Source organism: Thalassophryne amazonica, chromosome 16, assembly GCF_902500255.1.
Source record: "Thalassophryne amazonica chromosome 16, fThaAma1.1, whole genome shotgun sequence".
In the NCBI taxonomy this organism is placed as follows: Eukaryota; Metazoa; Chordata; class Actinopteri; order Batrachoidiformes; family Batrachoididae; genus Thalassophryne; species Thalassophryne amazonica.
Window position 1 is genome coordinate 42,684,115 of NC_047118.1, and position 23,985 is coordinate 42,708,099.

General features: G+C 45.3%; 1 protein-coding gene across 1 annotated transcript in view; it reads left to right on the top strand.

The window, feature by feature from the left end:
* myo15aa (myosin XVAa) overlaps positions 1-23,985 on the top strand; it is a 179,581-nt gene that overhangs the window by 42,513 nt on the left and 113,083 nt on the right. The window contains exons 13-20 of the mRNA XM_034191347.1: positions 12,508-12,566; positions 19,996-20,119; positions 20,229-20,324; positions 20,630-20,761; positions 22,855-22,980; positions 23,059-23,136; positions 23,207-23,361; positions 23,522-23,567. Coding sequence (XP_034047238.1) covers positions 12,508-12,566; positions 19,996-20,119; positions 20,229-20,324; positions 20,630-20,761; positions 22,855-22,980; positions 23,059-23,136; positions 23,207-23,361; positions 23,522-23,567 — 816 coding nt within the window. The remainder of the gene's footprint in view (positions 1-12,507; positions 12,567-19,995; positions 20,120-20,228; positions 20,325-20,629; positions 20,762-22,854; positions 22,981-23,058; positions 23,137-23,206; positions 23,362-23,521; positions 23,568-23,985) is intronic.

The following is a 23,985-nucleotide window of genomic DNA, read 5'->3' on the forward strand; positions in this document are numbered from 1 at the left end:
GTTTGTGAAGGGCGAGAAGTGCGAGTTCCACTATACTTCTTTGTCCTTCCTGGGGTTCATTATCTCCTCCAACTCCGTTGCCCCTGATCCGGCCAAGGTAGCAGTGGTGAGAGATTAGCCCTAACCGGCAAGCCGTAGGAAGCTGCAACAGGTCCTCGGCTTCGCAAATTTTTACAGGAGGTTCGTCAAGGGCTACAGTCAGGTGGTTAGTCCCCTGACAGCCTTGACCTCCCCAAAAGTCCCCTTCACCTGGTTGGATCGGTGCGAAGCCACGTTTAGGGAGTCGAACAGACTGTACGTCCCACCAGACACATGAGCTGCGGCCCTGGACTTCTGTCACGGTCCAAGCTCTCCTGCCATCCAGGGGTGCGAAGAACTGTGGCAGTGGTCCGGCAGTGTTTTTGGTGGGCGTCACTGGAAGCCGATGTCCGGGAGTATGTCCGGGCCTGCACCACCTGCGCCAGGGGCAAGGCCGTCCATAAACCAGAGAGTGGACTCCTCCAGCCGTTGCCAGTGCCTCTCCGCCCCTGGTCCCATATAGGCCTGGACTTCGTCACGGGTCTCCCTGCGTCCCAGGGAATGACGACCATCATGACGATAGTGGACCGGTTCTCCAAGGCGGCCCACTTCATGGCCCTCCCAAAGCTCCCGACGGCCCAGGAGACTGCAGACCTCCTGGTCCACCACGTCGTGCGTCTGCATGGTATCCCCACAAACATCGTCTCACCGTGGTCCCCAGTTCTCCTCGCAAGTCTGGAGGAGTTTCTGTAGGGAACTGGGGGCCACCGTGAGCCTCTCGTCCGGGTACCACCCACAGACCAATGGACAAGCAGAGCGGGCTAATCAAGATCTGGAGCAGGCCTTAAGATGCATAACCTCCGCGCACCCGACGGCCTGGAATCAACATCTGGCCTGGATCGAGTACGCCCACAACAGTCAAATTTCTTCGGCGACCGGCCTCTCCCCATTTGAGGTGTGTTTGGGGTACCAGCCCCCATTGTTCCTGGCTGTGGAGGGAGAGGTCCGGGTCCCCTCAGTCCAGGCCCACCTCAGAAGGTGCCATCGGGTGTGGCGAACAGCCCGCTCTGCCCTTCTGAAAGCCCGGACGAGGGCGAAGGGCCATGCAGACCGCCGACGTGCCCCGGCCCCCGCATACCAGCCCGGGCAGGAGGTTTGGCTTTCTACCAAGAACATTCCTCTGCACACGGATTCACCTAAACTAACGGACTAATACATCGGACCATACAAGATCATCAAGGTCATCAGTCCAGCCGCAGTGAAGCTGAAACTCCCAGCTTCACTGCGGATCCACCCCGTGTTCCATGTGTCCAAAATAAAGCCATACCACACCTCAGATCTCTGCACCTCCGGACCAGCGCCGCCTCCTGCCCGCATCATCGACGGCGAGCCTGCGTGGACAGTCCGCAGGCTCCTTGATGTTCGCCGCAGGGGTCGGGGTCTCCAGTATCTGGTGGACTGGGAGGGTTACAGACCCAAAGAACACTCTTGGGTGAAGACGAGCTTCATCCTGGATCCGGCCCTCCTGGCTGAGTTCTACCAGCGACATCCCGACAAGCCTGGTCGAGCGCCAGGAGGTGCCCATTGGGGGGGGGGGGGGGGTTCCTGTTGTGTGGGCCGCCCGAAAAGGAGGTACTGCTGGCTCAACACCAGAGGGCGCCCTGCCTGATGTCGGGCTTCAGGCACCAGAGGGCGTAGTCGCCTCGCAGGAGCACCAGGAGTCCGGAGCTGACAGCTGTCAGTCATCATCTCATCACCACATCACCACCATAAAAGCCTGGGAGAATCATCAGAACCCTGCCAAGTTATCAGCTTACCCGACAGGTAAACTTTCTCAGCCATTCGGTGCCGTACGCAGACGTTTTTGCAGCAGAGCTTTTTGCAGTCATAACCTTTTTGTACACTTGCAGCGTGTAGCCGAGTTTGTGGAAGTTGGAAGGAGTTGGCGTACCCACTCCTCACTCCTGACTGGATTAAGTGTTACATAAGGCACTACACATGCTCTGAGTTCCTGTGTTTGGAGGTGGAGGTTTTTCCCTCAGGAAGGAACTGTATTTTTGCTGACTGTTTGCTGGGTGTACACACACCCACCGTAACCTGTTTGTTTTTCCTGCCAGCAGTACCGGATCTGACAGCTGGAGGCAGTGGCCACCTGGGGACTCGGGACTTGGTGGCTCCGGTGTATTGCAGGTCTCTGTTGGCAGTGGAACCTTGTGGGTCCCGGCTGTTCTCTGGATAGGCGTCTCCTACCCTCAGGCCTGCCCACATGTCACCTTTTGTGGACTTTGATTGACAGACTAGAAGCAGTATTTTGGCCTGTAGTGCACATTTGCAATATTAAATTGTATTTATTGGCATCTCTATTGTCCGTTCATTTACGCCCCCTGTGTGGGTCCATGTCTTACATTTTCCCCAACAATAAGTGCATCTTAAGTCTGGACTTGAAAGTCTCCAGTTTTTAGAACCTAATATGAGCGAAACGTCACGCAACGGTGCAAAGTTTGCTTATGGTACAGGGGAGTGCTAAACAGGAAGTGCCAAATTTTGAATCCACAGTAAAACAGGAAATGTTCAAATGTCAAACACTTCCTGGATTGACAGATGAGATCCCATGGAATCTCGTGGGAACTCAGTGGCAAGCTCACACTCAAACAGGAAGTGCCAAATTTTCAGTCATAGTAAAACAGGAAATGTCAAATGTTGAACACTTCCTGGCATGGGTGGAGCTAGAGCGGAGGCCAGGGTTTCACTCGAATCCCCTGAAATCTGATTGGACATAGATGATTGACATGTCACGGCACCACACATCTGGTTGAAAGAGCTGCATTTTGAAATTAGTGAGTTACATTGGTTGCTTGGTTCCTCCTGTCCAGTAGTTTGTGCTGTATACACAAAAAATTTGAATCCACCTTAGTAGAAGAAAAAAAATGTTTGCCACAGATTTGAACTGAACACAATGTTTGAACTATGGACTTCTAATCACACCAAACTTATACTGGTGAGTAAATGACCATATTTTATGCCAGAAATGAGGCCCAGGTTGTTAAAAGCAGCATTTCTCCTTTAATTTGGGTTGCCTTATATACACATGTTTAAGCTAAAAGACAGATTATTATTTACAGGTTTTATCAAGTTTTAGAGATTTGCTTTCAGTTTGAGTTTGAGGAAGATAATTTTAGAAAATTTTATTCTTTTGTATATCTTGTATTTAAAATAGCATAAACAGATTAAAATGTGTGAAATTCCAAGTGTTTGAATACTTTTGGAGGGCACAGTATCCTAAACTTAGGATGAGTGCAAAATGAGTGTGGTATTATTACTGTTTTGTTTAGGAATGTTTAATTTTCACTGTTGCTGCACTTTGTGTCAAATCATAGTCATATCATATAACATATTAATATGACAATGTTGAGATACGATAATTTGGCCATATTGTACAGCCCTACTGTCAACTAGCTGAAAACTTTTAATATTAATTTACATCTACAATAAAAAAATTCTTAAAGTGGAAGGGGGTTAAGATGGCTGTAATTAGGGGGGTCAGCTGAAAAGCAAAAAAAGAATAATGCTTAAAAAGGTGGGGGGTATGGGGGCAGAGCCCCTCCAGAAGCTGAAAGGCAAAATAAGGAAAATGCTTAAAAAGGCGGGAGGTCTGGAGCTGAAAGGTTTTTGCCATGCTAATGCTCCCCTGAAGCATTTACTCAAAATAAAGTCTGAAGGACCTAAATGACATGGTGAGATGCTGACGAACTTCTCTCATTCATGTCCGCAACATATGCATATTAATACTTCTGAAGTGATTTAAAAGACATTTATCAGACGTTAGCATTTTTAGTTTTTGAGTGGCGGGGTGATAGCCAATCAGAGTAGAGCTGCACCGTGACATCACAGTCTGATTGCTAATAATTACTTAAACAACTGCAAATTATACAGAACACAATGCTCATACGGCCGAGGGTATTTTAGCATTACTTTATTTTTTATTTTGGCAAAGGTCAAGGTCAGGTAAATAAGTGGTAAATGGACTGCATTTATATGGCGCTTTTCAATCTGCATCAGATGCTAAAAGCGTTTTACAAATAATGCCTCACATTCACCCCGATGTGAGGGTGCTGCCATACAAGGCGCTCACTACACACCAGGAGCAATTGTTGGGAAGGTGTCGTAACACGGACCCACAACAGGGGGCGCTAATGAACGGACAATGGATAAGGAAAGGAGTAACAATTTAATGTTGCACAAGTACACAACGTAAAACAAACAAAGGTTCTGCCAATCACACACAAGAGGATTGCGGGCAGGCTCGAAGATAGGAGACCTCAGATGAACGAAGAGCCGGGACCCACACCGCTTCCACCACCAACGGCCTGAAGAACACCGAAGCCGCCAAGCCCCGAGTCCCCAGGTGGTCTCTGTCCTCCGTTGTCGGCCCTGGTACTGCTGGCAGAAAAAACAGAAGGTAGTGAGTGTGAATCCTCACACCCAGCAACCTTGATTATTGATTCTTGTGGAGGGAGAGCCTCCACCTCCAATCATACACACGTGCAGCTCCGAAAATCCAGTCAAGGAAATACCACCAGGAAAAAACAGCTGCAAAACAGATCAGATTATTTTTGACATATAAGTCAGCAGAGAGATTACCTTGTATTGTAGGAGATTTCTCGGCGAGGAGGTGGAGTCGCCACCCGGCCTTTATGGTGATGGTGATGATGAGATGATGAGTGACAGCTGGTGTTGAGGATGATTGACGGCTGTCACTCCCAGTGGTTCTGGCGCCCTCTTGTGCTTGAAGCCCGCACTCCAAGCAGGGCGCCATCCGGTGGTGGTGAGCCAGCAGTACCTCCTCTTCGGCGGCCCACACAACAGCAATAGGGGATTAAAGACCTTGCACCAAGGGCCCTTAGTGATTTTCCAGTCATGCTGGAATTTGAACCGAGGATCTTCTGGTCTCAAGCCCAAGGCGTAACCACTAGACCTGGGGTGGCCAAGTTCGGTCCTAGAGAGCCACATTCCTGACACTCTTAGTTGTCTCCCTGCTCCAACACACCTGAATCCAATGAAAGACTCGTTAGCAGACTTTTAATGAGCCTTTCATTGGATTCAGGTGTGTTGGAGCAGGGAGACAACTAAGAGTGTCAGGAATGTGGCTCTTGAGGACCGAACTTGGCCACCCCTGCACTAGACCATCACACCATTACCACTAGATCATCAGGGAATTAGATTTTTCATCCCACCTTGGACCAAGATGGCAAACACTTGAATGGATTCCAGAATTACTCTCGCAAGGTCAGCCAGAGCTTCTTGTCATATATGTGAAAGTCGGGGTCATTGGGGCGTCTTCATGCACACAGGTGCTATTATCTTGTATCTTTAATGTAAACACAATGTGATATGAATTAAGACTGAGGATTTTGCTGTGCACAAACACTAATAAACATGCAGTATTAGAACTGTTTACATACTTACTAGAGGACTGAGTTATACTGACGCTTCTGCCAGTGCTGGAATTCTCTTATCTATTTGCAGTCTCTCAAAGAGGAAATAATGTATCATTGAGAAATAATCACTCAGGATTAGTAACAGTACTGTAGCTCAGGGATGGAGTGTTTGTTTAGCAAAATCAAGTTGTTTCCATACTGTTTGTCCTCAGGGATGAGACGTTATATTTGCTTTAGGATCTTCAGCCACATGGGGTGTGCAGCCAGTACATTCTGAGTGCCGGTCCCAAGCCCGGATAAATGAGGAGGGTTGCGTCAGGAAGGGCATCCAGCGTAAAACAAGCCAACCCAACTATGCAGACTCAGAATCGAATTCCCATACCGGATCGGTCGCAGCCCGGGTTAACAACGCCCGCCACCGGTGCTATTGCCCAACAGGGTGCCGGTGGAAATTGGGCTACTGCTGGGCGAAGACGACGACGAAGAAGAGGATTAAAACGTTGCCACGAACAGAGGGAGAAGAAGAAAACTAGAAGGGTGGAAATGAGAGTGGGGACTTTGAATGTTGGTAGTATGACTGGTAAAGGGAGAGAGCTGGCTGATATGATGGAGAGGAGAAAGGTAGACATATTGTGTGTGCAAGAGACCAAGTGGAAGGGAATTAAGAGCAGGAGCATCGGCGGTGGGTACAAGTTGTTGTACCATGGTGAGGACAGAAAGAGAAATGGTGTTGGGGTCATTTTAAAGGAAGAGTATGTTAAAAGTGTGTTGGAGGTTAAGCGAGTGTCTGACAGGGTGATGAGTGTGAAGTTGGAAATTGAAGGGGTGATGATGAATATCATCAGTGCATATGCCCCACAGGTAGGTTGTGAGATGAAGGAGAAAGAAGATTTCTGGAGTGTGTTAGATGAGGTGGTGGAGAGTGTGCCCAAGCATGAAAGAGTGGTGATAGGAGCAGACTTCAATGGGCATGTTGGTGAAGGGAACAGAGGTGATGAGGAAGTAATGGGTAGATATGGTATCAAGGATAGGAATGGGGAAGGACAGATGGTAGTTGATTTTGCAAAAAGGATGGAAATGGCTGTGGTGAATACCTACTTTAAGAAAAGGGAGGAGCACAGGGTAACATATAAAAGTGGAGGAAGGTGCACACAGGTGGACTACATTCTTTATAGGAGATGCAAGCTAAAAGAAATCACAGACTGTAAGGTGGTAGCAGGAGAGAGTGTCACTAGACAGCATAGGATGGTTGTTTGTAGGATGACTTTAGAGGTAAAGAAGAAGAAGAGAGTGAGAGCTCAACAAAGGATCAGATGGTGGAAGCTGAAGGAGGAAGACTGTTGTGTGAAATTTAGCGAGCAGGTGAGAGAAGCACTAGTTGGAGGGGAAGCAATTTTGGACAATTGGAAGAGTACTGCAGATGTGGTGAGGGAGACAGCTAGGGCAGTACTGGGTATGACATCTGGACAGTGGAAGGAAGACAAGGAGACTTGGTGGTGGAATGAAGAGGTCCAGGAAAGCATAAGGAGAAAGAGGTTGGCGAAAATGTTTTGGGATAGTCGGAGAGATGAAGAAAGTAGACAGGAGTACAAGGAGATGCGGCGTAAGGCGAGAAGAGAAGTGGCAAAAGCAAAGGAAAAGGCATATTGCGAACTGTACAAGAAGTTGAATAGTAAGGAAGGAGAAAAGGACTTGTACCGATTGGCCAGACAAAGGGACAGAGCTGGAAAGGATGTGCAGCAGGTTAGGCTGGTAAAAGATGCACATGGTAATGTGCTGACAAGTGAGGAGTGTGTGCTGAGAAGGTGGAGGGAATATTTTGAAGAGTTGATGAATAAAGAAAATGAGCAAGAGAAAAGGCTGGATGATGTGGTGAGAGTAAATCAGGAAGTAAAAGAGATTAGCAAGGAAGAAGTGAGGGCTGCTATGAAGAGGATGAAGAGTGGAAAGGCAGTTGGTCCAGATGACATTCCAATGGAGGCATGGAAATGTCTAGGAGAGATGGCAGTAGAGTTTCTAACCAGATTGTTTAATAAAATCTTGGAAAGTGAGAGGATGCCTGAGGAGTGGAGACGAAGTGTGCTGGTTCCTATTTTCAAGAACAAGGGTGATGTGCAGAGCTGCAGTAACTACAGAGGCATAAAGCTGATCAGCCACAGCATGAAGTTATGGGAAAGAGTAGTAGAAGCTAGGCTTAGAAAACAGGTGAAGATCTGTGAGCAGCAATATGGTTTCATGCCGAGAAAGAGCACTACAGATGCAATGTTTGCTCTGAGAATACTGTTGGAAAAGTACAGAGAAGGACAGAAAGAGTTACATTGTGTGTTTGTGGACTTAGAAAAAGCTTATGATAGGGTGCCAAGAGAAGAGTTGTGGCATTGTATGAGGAAGTCTGGAGTGGCAGAGAAGTATGTTAGGGTAGTACAGGACATGTACAAGAATAGTGTGACAGCGGTGAGATGCGCAGTCGGAATGACAGACTCATTCAAGGTGGAGGTGGGATTACACCAATGATCAGCTCTGAGTCCTTTCTTGTTTGCAGTGGTGATGGACAGGTTGACAGATGAGATCAGACAGGAGTCCCCATGGACTATGATGTTTGCAGATGACATTGTGATCTGTAGTGAGAGTAGAGAGCAAGTTGAGTCTAGTCTGGAGAAGTGGAGATATGCTTTGGAGAGAAGGGGAATGAAAGTCAGTAGAAGCAAGACTGAGTACATGTGTGTGAATGAGAGGGAGCCCGGTGGAATAGTGCAGTTACAAGGAGTAGAAGTGGTGAAAGTAGATGAGTTTAAATATTTGGGGTCAACTGTTCAAAGTAATGGAGAGTGTGGTAGAAAGGTGAAGAAGAGAGTGCAGGCAGGGTGGAGTGGGTAGAGAAAGGTGGCAGGAGTGATTTGTGACCGAAGAATATCAGCAAGGGTGAAGGGGAAAGTTTACAAAACAGTAGTGAGACCAGCTATGTTGTATGGTTTAGAGACAGTGGCACTAACAAAAAGACAGGAGGCAGAGCTGAAGGTGGCAGAGCTGAAGATGTTGAGATTCTCTTTGGGAGTGACAAGAATGGACAAGATTAGGAATGAACATATCAGAGGGACAGCTCAGGTGGGACGGTTTGGAGACAAAGTCAGAGAGGCGAGATTGAGATGGTTTGGACATGTGCAGAGGAGGGACCCAGGGTATATAGGGAGAAGGATGCTGAGGATGGAGCCACCAGGCAGGAGGAGAAGAGGGAGACCAAAGAGGAGGTTCATGGATGTGCTGAGAGAGGACATGCAGGTGGTTGGTGTGACAGAGGAAGATACAGAGGACAGGGTGAGATGGAAACGATTGATCTGCTGTGGCGACCCCTAACGGGAACAGCTGAAAGACAAAGAAGAAGATCCTTCTTTACATGTAATTACTGGATGTGCTCCTGGTTGCTGCGAAGCTGTTTTTGCATTAATGAGGACATCATAAAAGCTCCTTTTAAAACAGTGAACACTTAAAAAATAACAGCTGGTCTTGGTTTCTGAGTAGAATGGATGTTATAAATTGCTTCAGATTTCTTTTTAGTTTGAAGCAAAGTTTTGTGACGACTGCATCCTACATGACACCTGGTATCATCCTCCTTAGTCACCTTCATCATCACTTGGGCAGTCTTGATTTTTACATGAAACATCTCAAGCTGCTGCAAAAAAGTGAATCCAAACCAACTTCTGCCTTTTTTAAGCTCCAAAATGTCCCAAAATGTAGTTGTCCCTCTACTGTAATTCCACTGTTGCATTTTTGATTTATAGTAGTTAAGTGGCAGGAATCCAGTAATCCCGTTGGAAACTATGGCTCCTCTTGTCAGTCGAATTATAATCCAGATTCTGTTGTGCTGCCGTTCCTCTTTCACTCCCTGAGCAGGAGCTGAATCCAGCCGTCCTGTGATGGAAGAATACAATTAAAGTTCCTACATCTAATGTTGACACGCCTGTTGCCAGGCTCGTATATGCTACGTAAAGAGCTTCTTGTGTAATTGAATTGGTAATTACAGCAACAGGAGAGGAGTCATTCACTGTCACTTCCTGTGTGATGATTGTGTGTTTGTTAAAGAGAAGGTCTCAAGTCTCAATGTGTTCTCCATCTGATCAGACACCCGTCAATGAATAAAAGAGGAGAGGAAACAGAGGAGCCTGAAAGGCTGCAGGAAAACAAAATGGAAAGAAAAGACTGAGAAAAATAACATGATGATGACAAAATAAAATCATTATAAGCAGCATGATGTGAGGCTTTCTAACTCACAGTAATAATATAGGTGAGGCCCGTTAACTCGCATGAGTTGGGGTCCACAAAACCTGAAACTGCAAGTTAAATAAGTTGACCAAAAAAAAAAACCCTCTCTGATGATATTGAGGAAGAAACCTCAAGCAGACCAGACTCAAAGGGGTGACCCACTGCTTAGGCCATTCTGGTGCAAGGTTTTGCAAAGTTTTACAAAGCTGAAGAAACAGAAAACAGGAAACCAAACAACCTAATAATATAAAAAAGATGAAAAGTCCATGCTGGTGTCAGCACCACAGGCAGGGGGTCATCCAGCATTCCTCATGCCATCAGTGGGCTTGTCCCCGCGACAGGGTCACTTTCAAATGCAGCATGCAGCACCTGCTTCAGGCTTTGTGTCTCACGATCAGTCCAGCCCCTTGTGGTTTGGATCCTTGCCACATTATAATAGTTTTGACCATTTGAAACGTGATTCCTTCTTGGATTTCTTCATCAGGTTTGGGTTCAGGATCTTTTTTTTTTTTCCTCCTCCAGATGCTGCAGGTCAGCGATGACGGCTTTGTCAGTGCAGAAGATTCCTGACAATTCAAAGTTTTTGGATGCAACTCTTTAGATCCTTACTGCGTATCGTGCACCCACCCTGTGGAACAGTCTTCCTGCGACCGTGAGGCAGTCTGAGTCTGTGGACATTTTTAAGTCAAGACTCAAAACCTATTTTTATTCTCTTTCTTATGGATAGTTTTTATTTTTATTTGTTTTATTCTTTTACTTTTGTTTTTATTTATGTATTTTAATTTTTTATTCATTTTTAATTATTTATTCAATTTTATGTTGACTTGCTTTATGTAGGGCGCCTTGAGACGGCTTTTGCTGTGATTTGGCGCATTATAAGCTAATTAAATTAAATTACTGCCAATCAGAATTTATACACGCGCCTGCCACACACGTGCCTGCCACACGTGGAATCTTCCACACAGAATCATCCTGCCTTATCACTGACCTGCAGCAGCTGGAGGAGGAAAAAGAAATCATTGTCCACACTGATGATCGCTTGCTAAAAATGGTCAAATCAAAATTGACTTCTATAGGTAGTCTAAGTTTTCGGAGTCCACAACTTGACCGTGAGTAAAGACGAATTGCGACTTATGGGTGCACGAGTAAATGGGCCTCACCTGTACCATGTTACTACTGTTATATTACACAAATTAGTGGAGCAGATACTGCAAAAATCATGCATTTGGTGGTACAAGCACCAAATTTGGCATGGTGATTCTCATGATATTACTCAGCATATGTGGATGGCCAGCGTGAAAATTCAAGATGGTGGCCATTTTCCAAGATGATTGCCAAAATAACCTATCAGAAATCAATTTTTGCATTGACATGCTCTTATTTGATTAATTCAAATGATATTTATGTCAAGTTCCATTTTGTTATATTTTATTTCTTAATTATGGTATTTATTATATTTTATTTTTCTTTTGAACCAAATTAGAGTGCAGTTTATCACATTTAGTATTAATGGGTTCCACCCAACACATTTTGAAAGTCTTCATCTCTTGAAACTACTTCATGTCCACCTATTACAAGGTGCTTAGTGTTGAATATGTTTGTTTCCCATTCAGCTGCTCCCATATGTTCAGGGTCGCCACAGCGGATACAGCCAGATCCGCGTTGGTATTTGGCACAAGTTTTATGCCGAATGCCCTTCCTGACGCAACTCCAGTTTTACCTGGAGAAACGCACACAGCCCCTGGTGTTCCAAAGAGGTCTCCCATCCAAGTACAAACCAGGCCCCACACTGCTTAGCTTCTGAGATCTGACGGGATCAGGCTTAGTGTTTAGTGTTGAATATACTGTGTTGTAATGTTTAATATCTGCAGACAACATGAACAAATGTCAATTCATGTCATGAAAAACATGAACATGAAAAATTAAACCCGGCATGCCTGAAAACCTACAATTTGATAACAAGATTATGCAAATCAAATACGTAAAGACATTTTTGTGAGAGAAAAAAAAATATTTTGGGGCCAATTTGGCATCCATCTTGAAATTTGGCACCATTTTGGAGTTCACTGATGCTGTAAAACAGATGCATTGTGACAAGAGCATTTCTATGTAAAAAGTAATTTGTGGTAGGCCATTTTGGTGGCCATCTTGGAAAATGGCCACCATCTTCCATTTTCAAGTGGCCAGCCAATTAGATTTGTTAAGTACTCTCTTGGGAATCATCATGCCATATGTGATGCTTGTACCAGCATTTGCACTATTTTGCTGTTAAGTTGGTATTATCTGCTACACCAGATGTCATTAATTAAAACTGTAAATATGTGAACTCAGGTGTCAGTTTGAATAGATAACTGCACAGATAACATGATGCGTGAGCTCTGTATTTGTTGTGTTACTGCCACTGCAGCGTTTTCTCATTTCATTACAGCTTACTGTGCAGACGTATTATACACAATGAAACACAAATAAATCAGAAAGCAAAGAAGCTCCAGAAATAATGAAAAGTGATCTCACAAGACTAAGCTTTAACCTTCAAATCAAAGTATTTTGGGCAAATGACTCTAGTTCATGGTTTCATTAGAACATCATGCTGATTAAGTCATTATCACTGGAGTGTTATCTTGTTTGCTGTCTTATACTATCCACGTAGTATAGCAAAAAGAGCTCTCAGAGCTGATTAAATACGCTGAAATGGTTCTATTTAAGTACCTCTACGTGTTTCTTTTTTTCTTTCACTAAATCCATTTATGAGTGCCAACAACACTATGAAACCCTGCGTTGTTCATCACAGGAGACCATGAGGGAAAAGATCTACACCCCGCTGACTGTGGAAAGTGCTGTTGATGCCAGGTGAGAAACAACTACAATACCCAACATGCCCTGCATGACACACTATCCCATTGATGGTCAACATCTCCAGCGGCTCCAGGTTCTGTTGGCTGATCAGTTAATCGGCTGTGAACCACAAAATGTCTGTGAGATTGCAAAGGTGGTGAAACAACTGAGGGTGAAGAAAGCTTCAGGGTTGTGGGGTGGTGGAGCTGAACTTCTCCAGGTGGGTCGAGATTCTGTTCTTGTGGCATCGCAAATTATCTGTTTTGTATCTGATCCTCTTGATTGCAACAACTACTGGGACATTACACTGCACTGTATGCTGAGAAAGATACTTGCAAGGATCATTCTTAACAATATTTAGATGTGGTAGCTTATGACTCCGCAGTGGGAGCAGTCTGGCTTCACACCCAAGAAGTCATTCATCAACTACATCCTTGTGTACATACTGAATATAAGTGCAGGTGTTATCTGTTCTTCTGTGTAGCTTATGGTGATTTTCACAACCTGGTCTCACAGCAAGTGAGACCAGGGGGGTCGGGGGGTTGGGGTGGTTAAAGTTAGGGTTGGGGGCAGGAGTAGGGTTAGTAATAGTGAGTTTTAAAAAAAAAAAAAACCCGTCACGAAAATTTGACCCATTTCGTGAAGGGAGGACGAAAAAAAACGTGAGACTGGGCAGGATTTTCACTAAGTTTGATTCAGTTAGCTGGGCTGCACTGTGGGATGCCCTGAGAATTTGTGGGACCTCTGATAAGTTGGTACACAGTGTGCAGAGTGGGGCATAGCGTCAGTCTTTTTCCCAGTGAATTCTTGCTTTCTAGCCGGAAACCTTAGTGACACAAATGTGCAATAATAGAGACAAAGCCTGTGCAGTAGCAAGACATCCCCACTGTGAAGGTGGGGATGTGTGGAGACCAAAGCCCAAGAAGAAGATGTCACTCTACATCATCAGCCTTCAGGGGACACCTTCAGGCTCAGTGGTGAGGTGTTGTGGAACAGCCTAGAACAATTCATCTGTTTACAGATAAGCTAAAACATGCTTATTTCTTGATTAGTCTAGACTGTTCTGTGGCCTTCTGGAGCTTTCCTGCATGTTCTGTACTGTGCTTTTCCACAAAGTTATAGAATATTCCATGGTATTCTAAGTAAAGAACTTCAGCAGTATATAAGGCAGACAGGCAGGCCTCTGGCAATGTTTTTCCCAGCACTTGTAATTTGAACCTTTCTTGTAAATAGCTAATGATTTGTTAATAAAGCATTTGTTGTTGAAGACCATCTTTCTCTGTGGAATACAAGAGAGCATTTCTGGCGTTGTGGGAAGGATCTCCATCTTCATTTCAGGATAGTGAACTTAGATGCATCATATTGGAGACAGCTATAACTGATCTAATTAAGGTGCTACAGGAGCTGTTGCAAATGCAGCGTGAACAGCACAAGGAGGAGATGGAAAATCAGCGGAAGGAAGTGAATTGACGGTGCGAGGTTCAGGCAAGGCAGCATAAGGAAGAACTGGACATTCTAAAAATGGCGCTCAGCAGAGGAGCCACCGCGGCCGAAGCAACACGTCGTTTGCTGGATTCAATCACAGAACAGAATTGTGGAAAGACTACTACGCAAGATTCGGTACATTCTGCGCCGCTAATTCCATCGCTGATGACATCAAAGCCCAAGTCTCCTGCCTTATACAAGCAGCTCTCGAACCTCGCCGAGCAGATGAAGGTGCCCAGGAAGATCAGCGAACTGACCATGGATCAAATCAAGAAGTTCATGGATGATCAGTATGATCCAACAAGGTTCACTATGCCAGAAAGGTTCAAATTCTGGAGTGACATGCAGCGAAAACCAGGAGAAACGCTACACAAATTAGAGGCCCGCATTCGCCATGATGCAGCTACCTGTGATTTCGCAAGCATCAAAGATCCGCTGGATGAAGCTCTATGTCAGCACTTCATTTGCTCCGTGAACAATGAAGCAGTGCTCAAAGAGTTGTTCAAGATCAAGGATAATGAGCTCACCTTCACCAAGGCTGTTGAGGTCGCTGTCGAGACAGAAGACGCAGCTAAAGTGGCCAAAGAGACTGTCTATGGGACAAAGTCCAAATGAGTCCACAAAATCAGGAAGGACTCATCCAAAGGATCATTTAGGAAGCCTTCAGAGACATTCAAGAAGTCCGGTCCAGATCCACTAACAAGGATCACAAGGCTTCAGAGTGTCTACACAAAGGCACTAAGTGCAATTTTTGCAATATCATCGGACATCTTGAGAGTGTCTGTTGCAAGAAGCTTTGTGGTATTGTGAAGAATAGTGCCTCATTTTCAAGATTCGAGTCTGTGGGGACTACTCTACTGGCTTCAATGACCAGTTACAAATCCATCGGCAACCTACTCCTCTCCCAGACGTACTCATGCAGAACCTGGGTGGAGGATATGGCTACACAAAGATAGACCTAGCAGATGCTTACAGCCAGATCAAGCTGACACCCCAGAGTCAAAGAAGACTAGCTCTTAGTACACACCGTGCAGTACTACTGCAGTAGAGACTCCCGTTCGGTATTAAGTCAGCACCTGGTTACTTCCAGGAGATCATGGAGAAATTCACATTAGATCTGCCAGTGACCGAGCTCCTCACCCCCTTAGAGATAGGGTGAGGAGCTCAGTCACTCGGGAGGAGCTCGGAGTCAAGCCGCTGCTCCTCCACGTCGAAAGGAGTCAGTTGAGGTGGCTCGGGCATCTTTTCCGGATCCCCCCTGGACGCCTCACTGGAGAGGTGTTCCAGGCACGTCCCATTGGGGGAGGCCCCGGGGAAGACCCAGGACACGCTGGAGGGATTACATCTCTCAGCTGGCTTGGGAACGCCTTGGGGTTCCCCCGGAGGAGCTGGGGGAGGTGTGTGTGGATCGGGAGGTCTGGGCAGCTTTGCTTGAGCTGCTGCCCCCACGACCCGACTCCGGATAAAGCGGAAGAAAATGGATGGATGGATGGATCTGCCAGGCCTTGTTGTCTATCTGGATGACATACTGGTGAGTGGAAAAGACGCGGTTGATCATCTCAACAACCTCCGTGGTTTATTTGCCCGGCTCAATGACAGGGGTCTACGCTGTCAGTGACAGAAATGCACCTTTGTTCAACCCAGTGTTGAATACCTGGGGCATATCTTGTCATGGGATGGGATTTCAAAAGGTCCCAAAGTAGATGCCGTCCACAAGATGCCACCACCAACAGATGTCTCCACCCTTAGATCTTTCTTGGGGTCAGTATAGTTCTACGGAAAATTCATGCCCAACCTTTCAACACTGGCTGAGCCGCTGAACCGCTTAACCAAAAAAGGATCAACCTGGAAATGGACTGCAGAAGAACAAGGAGCATTCCAAGGAGCTTGAAGACATCCTATCTTCGGACCAAGTTCTAGTTAACTTCGATCCGGAGAAACCTCTCGGACTGTCCTGCGATGCATCAGACATTGGGATTGGAGCAGTACTATGGCACAGGTTCCCTGATGGGAGCGAGTGCCCAATCGCCAACGTATGCAAGACACTGTCCAAGTCCCAGAGGAACTACAGTCAAATCCACAAGGAAGCTCTGTCTATCATGTTTGGCTTGCGCAAATTCTATCAGTACCTTTATGGTCAACGCTTCACGTTTGTTATGGATCACAAGCCTCTCATCGCACTGTTTGGACCAAAGAAAGGTACACTATTGCTGGCAGCCAATCATCTCTCGAGATGGGCTCTCTGGCTACACCAGTTCGACTACACCATCCAGTATCGCCAGATGTCAGACCATGGAAATGCTGACTCATTCAGTTGTCTGCCTGTAGGTGAGGACAAGATCTTCGATGGGGAGGAGAGTGATGATGACACCGACATGGTGTGCACAATCAGAACACTGAGTCTGCAAATCAGGCCACTCGACAACAATCTCCTGGTTAAAGAGTCGGAGAAAGATCTTGTCATCACCACGGTCAAGTGCTATGTACGTGAAGGCTGGCCACCCAAACAGAAAGACAATCCTGATGAGGTAGAAAAGGTCAGAAAATTGTTGGGATCTCTCAACATCTGCAATGGATGTTTACTGGATGGATCCAGAGTGGTGATTCCAGAGCACCTGAGACCACAAGTCCTGGAACCCCTACATCTCTGGCACTTCGGAATGGAGAAGATGAAACAACTCGCAAGGACTGCTGTGTACTGGCCAGGCATCGATGACACCATTGAAGGAGTGAGCTGCCATTGCCAGTCGTGCGTAGAACATCAGAACAAGCTGCCACAGCCCGCTGTTCATCCCTGGATGCTACCAGAAAAATCATGAAGCCGGATCATGTCGATCAACTTCATGGGCTCTAACCAGTTGGCAGTCACGGATGCATATTCAAAGTATCCGTGTATTCATTCCACCACATCAGTTGAGTCGAGAGCAACAATGGATCTTCTGGAGGAGGATTTCACTCATTTCGGCTACCCACACACGTTTGCCTCAGAAGAGTTCCAGAGCTGGTGCAAGGAACGAGTAATCACGCACCTCACAAGAGCACCCTATCATCCTGCTACCAATGGATCTGCAGAACGCATAGTGCAAACCTTCAAATAGGCACTACGCAAGTCATCTCTGCCACCAAGGAGAGCACTTCAGGAGTTTCTGCTACAGTACCGCTGTATGCCAACATCCTGTGGATACTCGCCAAGTGAACTCCACAACGGTCACCAACTCAGAGCATGGATCGACATTCTGCTGCTGTCACCTGCGCACATCGCTCAACGAAAGCAGATACGGCATGCGACCAAATTACAGGTACAGGAATTACACATACCCATGGACAAGCTCACCCGAAACTACCAAGCTGGTGGCCCAGTCTACGCTGATTATTTTGGACCTTGTCGTGACCATCAGCTGAGATGGGTTCCTGCCATCATCACAAAATGACTGGGTACCAGATCAGTCAATGTGAAGGTCATTCCTCAAGGACACATCTGGAGACGTCACTGGGAGCAGCTACATCCCAGATACATCAGTGAGGATTATGTCAACCCACCAGAGGACTTCTCTGCTGACAGAAGCATCAACACAGAAGCGGAGATTGTGATTCCACCTCCAGATCATCCAATGGAGATGGGGGTACACCTGCCTGAGCAAGCTCCACCAGCACCCAGGTTCAAGATTCCAGCACCAGAGTACGGACCACACAACCCACGCCGTTTCAAGCACCCACCAAAACCCAAGAAGAAGATGTCACTCTAGATCATCAGCCTTCAGGGGACACCTTCAGGCTCAGTGGTGAGGTGTTGTGGAACAGCCCAGAATGATTAATCTGTTTACAGATAAGATAAAACCTGCCTATTTCTTGATTAGTCTAGACTGTTCTGTGGCCTTCTGGACCTTTCCTGCATGTTCTGTAATGTTGCACTTAGTACTGTGCTTTTCCACAAAGTTATAGAATATTCCATGGTATTCTAAGTAAACAACTTCAGAATTATATAAGGCAGACAGGCAGGCCTCTGGCAATGTTTTTCCCAGCACTTGTAATTTGAACATTTCTTGTAAATAGCTAAGGATTTGTTAATAAAGCATTTGTTGTTGAAGCCCATCTTTCTCTGTGGAATACACCAGAAGGTGAACACGATAGCACTACTAAGTGGTCAGGAAGTATCATTACAACTTGACCTGTGGTTGTGGAAGTGCAATCATTGTTTTGTAGGGCGCATATGACTGTGAGAGTTTTCTCACAGTCATATGACTGTGAGGCTATGGTGTAATCTCTATCTGCATGTGAAATGCAAGTTGAATCTAGTCTGGAGAGGTGGAGATACGCCCTGGAGAGCAGGGGAATGAAAGTCAGTAGAAGCAAGACTGAGTACATGTGTGTGAATGGGAGGGAGCCCAGTGGAATTGTGCAGTTACAAGGAGTAGAAGTGGTGAAAGTAGATGAGTTTAAATATTTGGGGTCAACTGTTCAAAGTAATGGAGAGTGTAGTAAAGAGGTGAAGAAGAGAGTGCAGGCAGGGTGAAGTGGGTGGAGAAAGGTGGCAGGAGGAGTGATTTGTGACCAAAGAATATCAGCAAGAGTGAAGGGGAAAGTTTACAAGACAGTAGGGAGACCAGCTATGTTGCACTGCTTAGAGACGGTGGCACTAACAAAAAGACAGGAGGCAGAGCTGGAGGTGGCAGAGCTGAAGATGTTGAGATTCTCTTTGCGGGTGACAAGAATGGACAAGATTAGGAATGAACATATCAGAGGGACAACTCAGGTGGGACGGTTTGGAGACAAAGTCAGAGAGGTGAGATTGAGATGGTTTGGACATGTGCAGAGGAGGGACCCAGGATATATAGGGAGAAGGATGCTGAGGATGGAGCCACCAGGCAGGAGGAGAAGAGCGAGGCCAAAGAGGAGGTTTATGGATGTGCTGAGGGAGAACATGCAGGTGGTTGGTGTGACAGAGGAAGATACAGAGGACAGGGTGAGATGGAAACGATTGATCTGCTCTGGCGACCCCTAATGGGAACAGCCGAAAGACAAAGAAGAAGAAGACAAGTCTCTCATCTGGTTTTATTCCTCCCCCCGAGGAAGTTAACAGGTGCATTTCAAGAAAATGTCTCACTGTGCAATTCTCGGTGTGTGACGTCAAAAGGAGCCAGCTGAGGTGGCTCGGGCATCTTTTCCAGATGCCCCCTGGACGCCTCGCTGGAGAGGTGTTCCAAGCACGTCCCATTGGGAGGAGGCCCCGGGGAAGACCCAGGACATGCTGGAGGGAATACGTCTCTCGGCTGGCTTGGGAACACTTTGGGGGTTCCCCCAGAGGAGCTGGGGGAGGTGTGTGTGGATTGGGAGGTCTGGGTGGCTTTGCTTGAGCTACTGCCCCCGTGACCCAACTCCGGATGAAGCAGAAGAAAATGGATGTATATATATATATATATATATATAAGTTTTTTTACAGTCATATACAACACTTATCAGCATTTTGTTTTGATTTTAACAGGCTGTGTTTATGACTCATAAATCTTCTCAGGGCTGCTGCTTTTACTGCGACTGCATCAAAATGAACAGTTATCACTTAAAAATGAGTCATCATAACACAAGATCACACTTCTGTAAACTTTGGAATGAATCTGTGTCTCGGTTCTTAACATTAGCAGCTACATTCCATTGAAGCGCACGTTGGGACACTTCTAAAAGCTATGTCACCTATTGGAAACACACGAGTACTCATGGGTACTTTGTTTTCGGATGTCTCCGTAGCTGTTCCTTGCGAATGCCGTATACTTTGAAACCGGTCACGGAAGTGCACAAAGAAATCCTGGTGGATCATCGGATGGTCACTAACAGCCTAAATCTAAATTGCTATGATTTCAGTGTGACATCCTTTAAAAAGCGAGAGAACCGGATACTTTATAAGCTTTCTTTACCTTGTCACTTTGCCCGTTCATGTCCGCTTTTTTCTCACTTTGCTCACAAGAGATGCTGTTGCCAAGATCCTGTACTCGATGCTCTTCCATTGGTTGACAGAGAGGATCAATGCTCAGGTGTACCCGCGCCAACACACCCTCTCTATCTCCATCCTGGATATTTATGGATTTGAGGTAAACTTTTCAGGGTGGTAAAGAGCTACTCTGGAATAGTAATCTTTTGAATGTGTCAATGAGACATAAAAGAATCAGCAGCTGTGTGTATTTTTCATGGGAACTACAGGATCTGGCCTTCAACAGCTTTGAGCAGCTTTGCATTAATTATGCAAATGAGTACATGCAGTTCTTCTTCAACAGGATTGTATTCAGGGAGGAACAGGTGAGTTGGAGTCATGCTTCATTTACCCAAATGCACTTTTTATCACCTTGAAAGTGCTCACACGTAAATGGACACATGCACAGTTGCAAATGTGCATGTGCTTGTTCTGAAAGAAGTAGAGTGGCATTGGTTAAAACTAGAATTTATTCAAATACAGCCTGATAAATAATCCTGCTAAGAAACATTCAAATAAAGGCTAAACACGTAACCTCCTTGGTGGAGATAATTAGCTAATTTACTCATTCATTCATTCAAACAATCACCCAGTTAAGTCAGTTATTATTGGTTATTTGCACCTGTTGCAGGAGGAGTACAGCAGAGAGCAGATTCCCTGGCAGGACATTGCATTCAGTGATAACCAACCCTGCATTGACATCATTGCTGCTAAGCCTCATGGGATACTGAGGATTCTGGATGACCAGAGCTGCTTCCCTCAGGTAGGGGAAGAGACACATGAGCAACCACTTTGCTCATACACAGATTCAGTTACTTACAAGGCAGTAGATTTACGGACTGGTTATATCATGAAATTATTCCCAGCATATAAAACCCCACAAAAAAGATAACATGCTGGACTTGAGACCAGAGGATCCATAGTTCAAATCCCTGTCAGATCAGAAAATCATTGGGTAAGGTCCTTAATTCCCAAGATGCTCCCACAGTGCGAAGCTGAACGCCTTGCATGGCAGCACCCTGACATCAGTGTGACTCTGTGAATGTGAGACATCATTGTAAAGCACTTAGATCATCTGTTTCAGATGGGAAAGCGCTATATAAATGCATACCACTTAGATTCTCTGAAGGCTTTCTCTTACGGTGCATCTGGAAAGCATTCACAGCACTTCACTTTTTCCACATTTTGTTCTGTTACAGCCTTATTCCATAGTGGACTAAATTCATTATTCCCCTCAAAAGTCTACTCACAACATCCCATAATGACAAGATGAAGAAAGTTTTTTTTGAAACTTTGGCAAATTTATTAAAAATAAAAACTAAGAAATCACATGTACTTAAGTATTCACACCCTTTGCTCGGTACTTTGTTGATGCACCTTAGGCAGCAATTGCAGTCTCAAGTCTTCTTGAATATGATGCCACAAGCTTGGTGCACCTATCTTTGGGCAGTTTTGTCCATTCCTCTTTGCAGCACCTGGGGAGTGTCGGTGCACAGACATCTTCAGATCTCTCCAGAGATGTTCAATCGTCCTGAAGTCACTCCTTTGATATCTTGTCTGTGTACTTAGGGTCATTGTCCTGCTGAAAGATGAACCATCACCCCAGTCTGAGGTCAAGAGCGCTCTGCAGCAGGTTTTTATCCAGGATGTCTCTGTACATTGCTGCATTCATCTTTCCCTCAATCCTGACTAGTCTCCCAGTTCCTGCCACTGAAAAACATCCACACAGCATGATGCTCCCACCACCATGCTTCACTGTAGAGATGGTGCCTGGTTTGCTCCAAACATGATGCCTGGCATTCACGCCAAAGAGTTCAGTCTTTGTCTCATCAGACCAGAGAATTTTGTTTCTCGTGGTCTGAGAGTCCTTCAGGTGCCTTTTGGCAAACTCCAGGTGGGCTGCCATGTGCCTTTTACTAAGAAGTGGCTTCCGTCTGGCCACTCTGTCATACAGGCCTGATTGGTGGACTGCTGTAGAAATGGTTGTCCTTCTGGAAGGTTCTTCACTCTCCACAAAAGAATGCTGGAGCTCTGACAGAGTGACCATCGGGTTCTTGGTCACCTCCCTGTCTAATGCCCTTCTCCCCCGATTGCTCAGTTTAGACAGGCAGCCAGCTCTAGGAAGAGTCCTGGTGGATCTGAACTTCTTCCATTTATGGATGATGGAGGCCACTGTGCTCATTGGGACATTCAGAACAGCAAAAATGTTTCTGTAACCTTCCCCAGATTTGTGCCTCGAGACAATCCTGTCTTGGATGTCTACAGACAATTCCTTTGACTTCATACTTGATTTGTGCTCTGACATGCACTGTCAACTGTGGGACCTTATATGTAGACAGGTTTTTCAAAACAATGTCCAATCAACTGAACCACAGGTGGACTCCAATTAAGCTGTAGAAACATCTCAAGGATGATCAGTGGAAACAGGATGCACCTGAGCTCAGTTTTAAGCTTCATAGTACCTGTGATTTCTTTCTTTTTTTTTTTTTGTTGTTTGTTTGTTTTGTTTTTAATATTTTTGCCAAAATCTAAAAAAAAAAAAACAATTCACATTGTCATTACGGGGTATTATGTGTAGAATTTTGAGGAAAAATAGTGAATTTCATCCATTTTGGAATAAGGCTGTAACATAATGAAATATGGAAAAAGTGAAGTGCTGTGAATACTGTCCGGATGCACTATGTATACTTGAAAATAAATAAACTGACTTTTGAGATAAAGGGTCACATGTACTGAAGCCTGCAAAGACAGACAACTGGATTTTAATTAATTAATTAATTTATGTTGATGCGATGTGTTGATGTTGTTTAAGTGTGCAACATTGTGAAATTTAATAGTTTACTGCTTTGTTTCCAGGCGACAGACCATACTTTTCTCCAAAAATGTCACTATCACCATGGCAACAACCCACTCTATGTGAAGCCCAAGATGCCTCTTCCAGAGTTCACCATCAAGCACTTTGCTGGTCGGGTCACCTACCAGGTACGCAGCACTTTATTTACAGATCCTGCACAGGTTTTCTGTTATTTAGTGACTTCAGATCTGCTTTGTATTCCTTAGGTTTACAAGTTCCTCGACAAGAACTATGATCAGGTCAGACAGGAAGTCCTGGATCTGTTCATTCAGAGTAAAAACAAGGTGAGTGCATCCTTACCTCAATGTATGAAAGCAAACTACCAAATCCAATACACATTTTGTGTTTTTCCAGATGGTGTCAAACCTATTTGTGGTTCACAAAGAGGTCATGGGTCAGCAGAGAGGTCATGTGAGGAAAAGTAGCACAGTGACCAGAAAATACCAAGCACCCACCGTCAGCAGCAAGTTCCAACAATCTCTGCTAGAGCTGGTAGAGAAGATGGAAAGGTTAAAAAAAAGAGAAAACTGAGAATTTTATAATAATCTGTGTGTGTTACATTATGAATAATTTACACAGCTATAGTTGTTTTAAATCAAAGTCCATATTCATTGCACTAAAAAGAACTCAAGCCAGATCCTGTCAGTTTGTTTTGTTCTTCTGTTTCAGGTGCAACCCATTTTTTGTTCGCTGCATTAAACCGAACAGCATGAAGGTAGATGATCATAAACATTCTGTCCTGATTTACTAAATGTTTGTGAGTGTAGAGATATACATACACCACCACAGCTTCCACTAAAAAATGTGCATGCTGATTTCCCAATGGTGTGCAGGGAGGAGTGTCTTTCAAATGCCCCATATTGTCTATTTACCACATTTGCCTTCATGCATATGTAATGTGAGGTGTTTCCACCCAAGTGCACAAAATTGTTGGTATTGAACATGCAAATTAGGTGAGGCTTGCACATGCAACATGATTTATCGAGGCTAAAAGTCTATACTTTTGCACATTTGAAATTTTGTGCTAACTGAGCGAGTGTTGCGGGATCAATGCAGATACACATAAATCTGATGCCGTCATTCCCTGTGAGCTGTTTTGATTTGCATTTCTTTATTTTCACTCAGTAAACTTC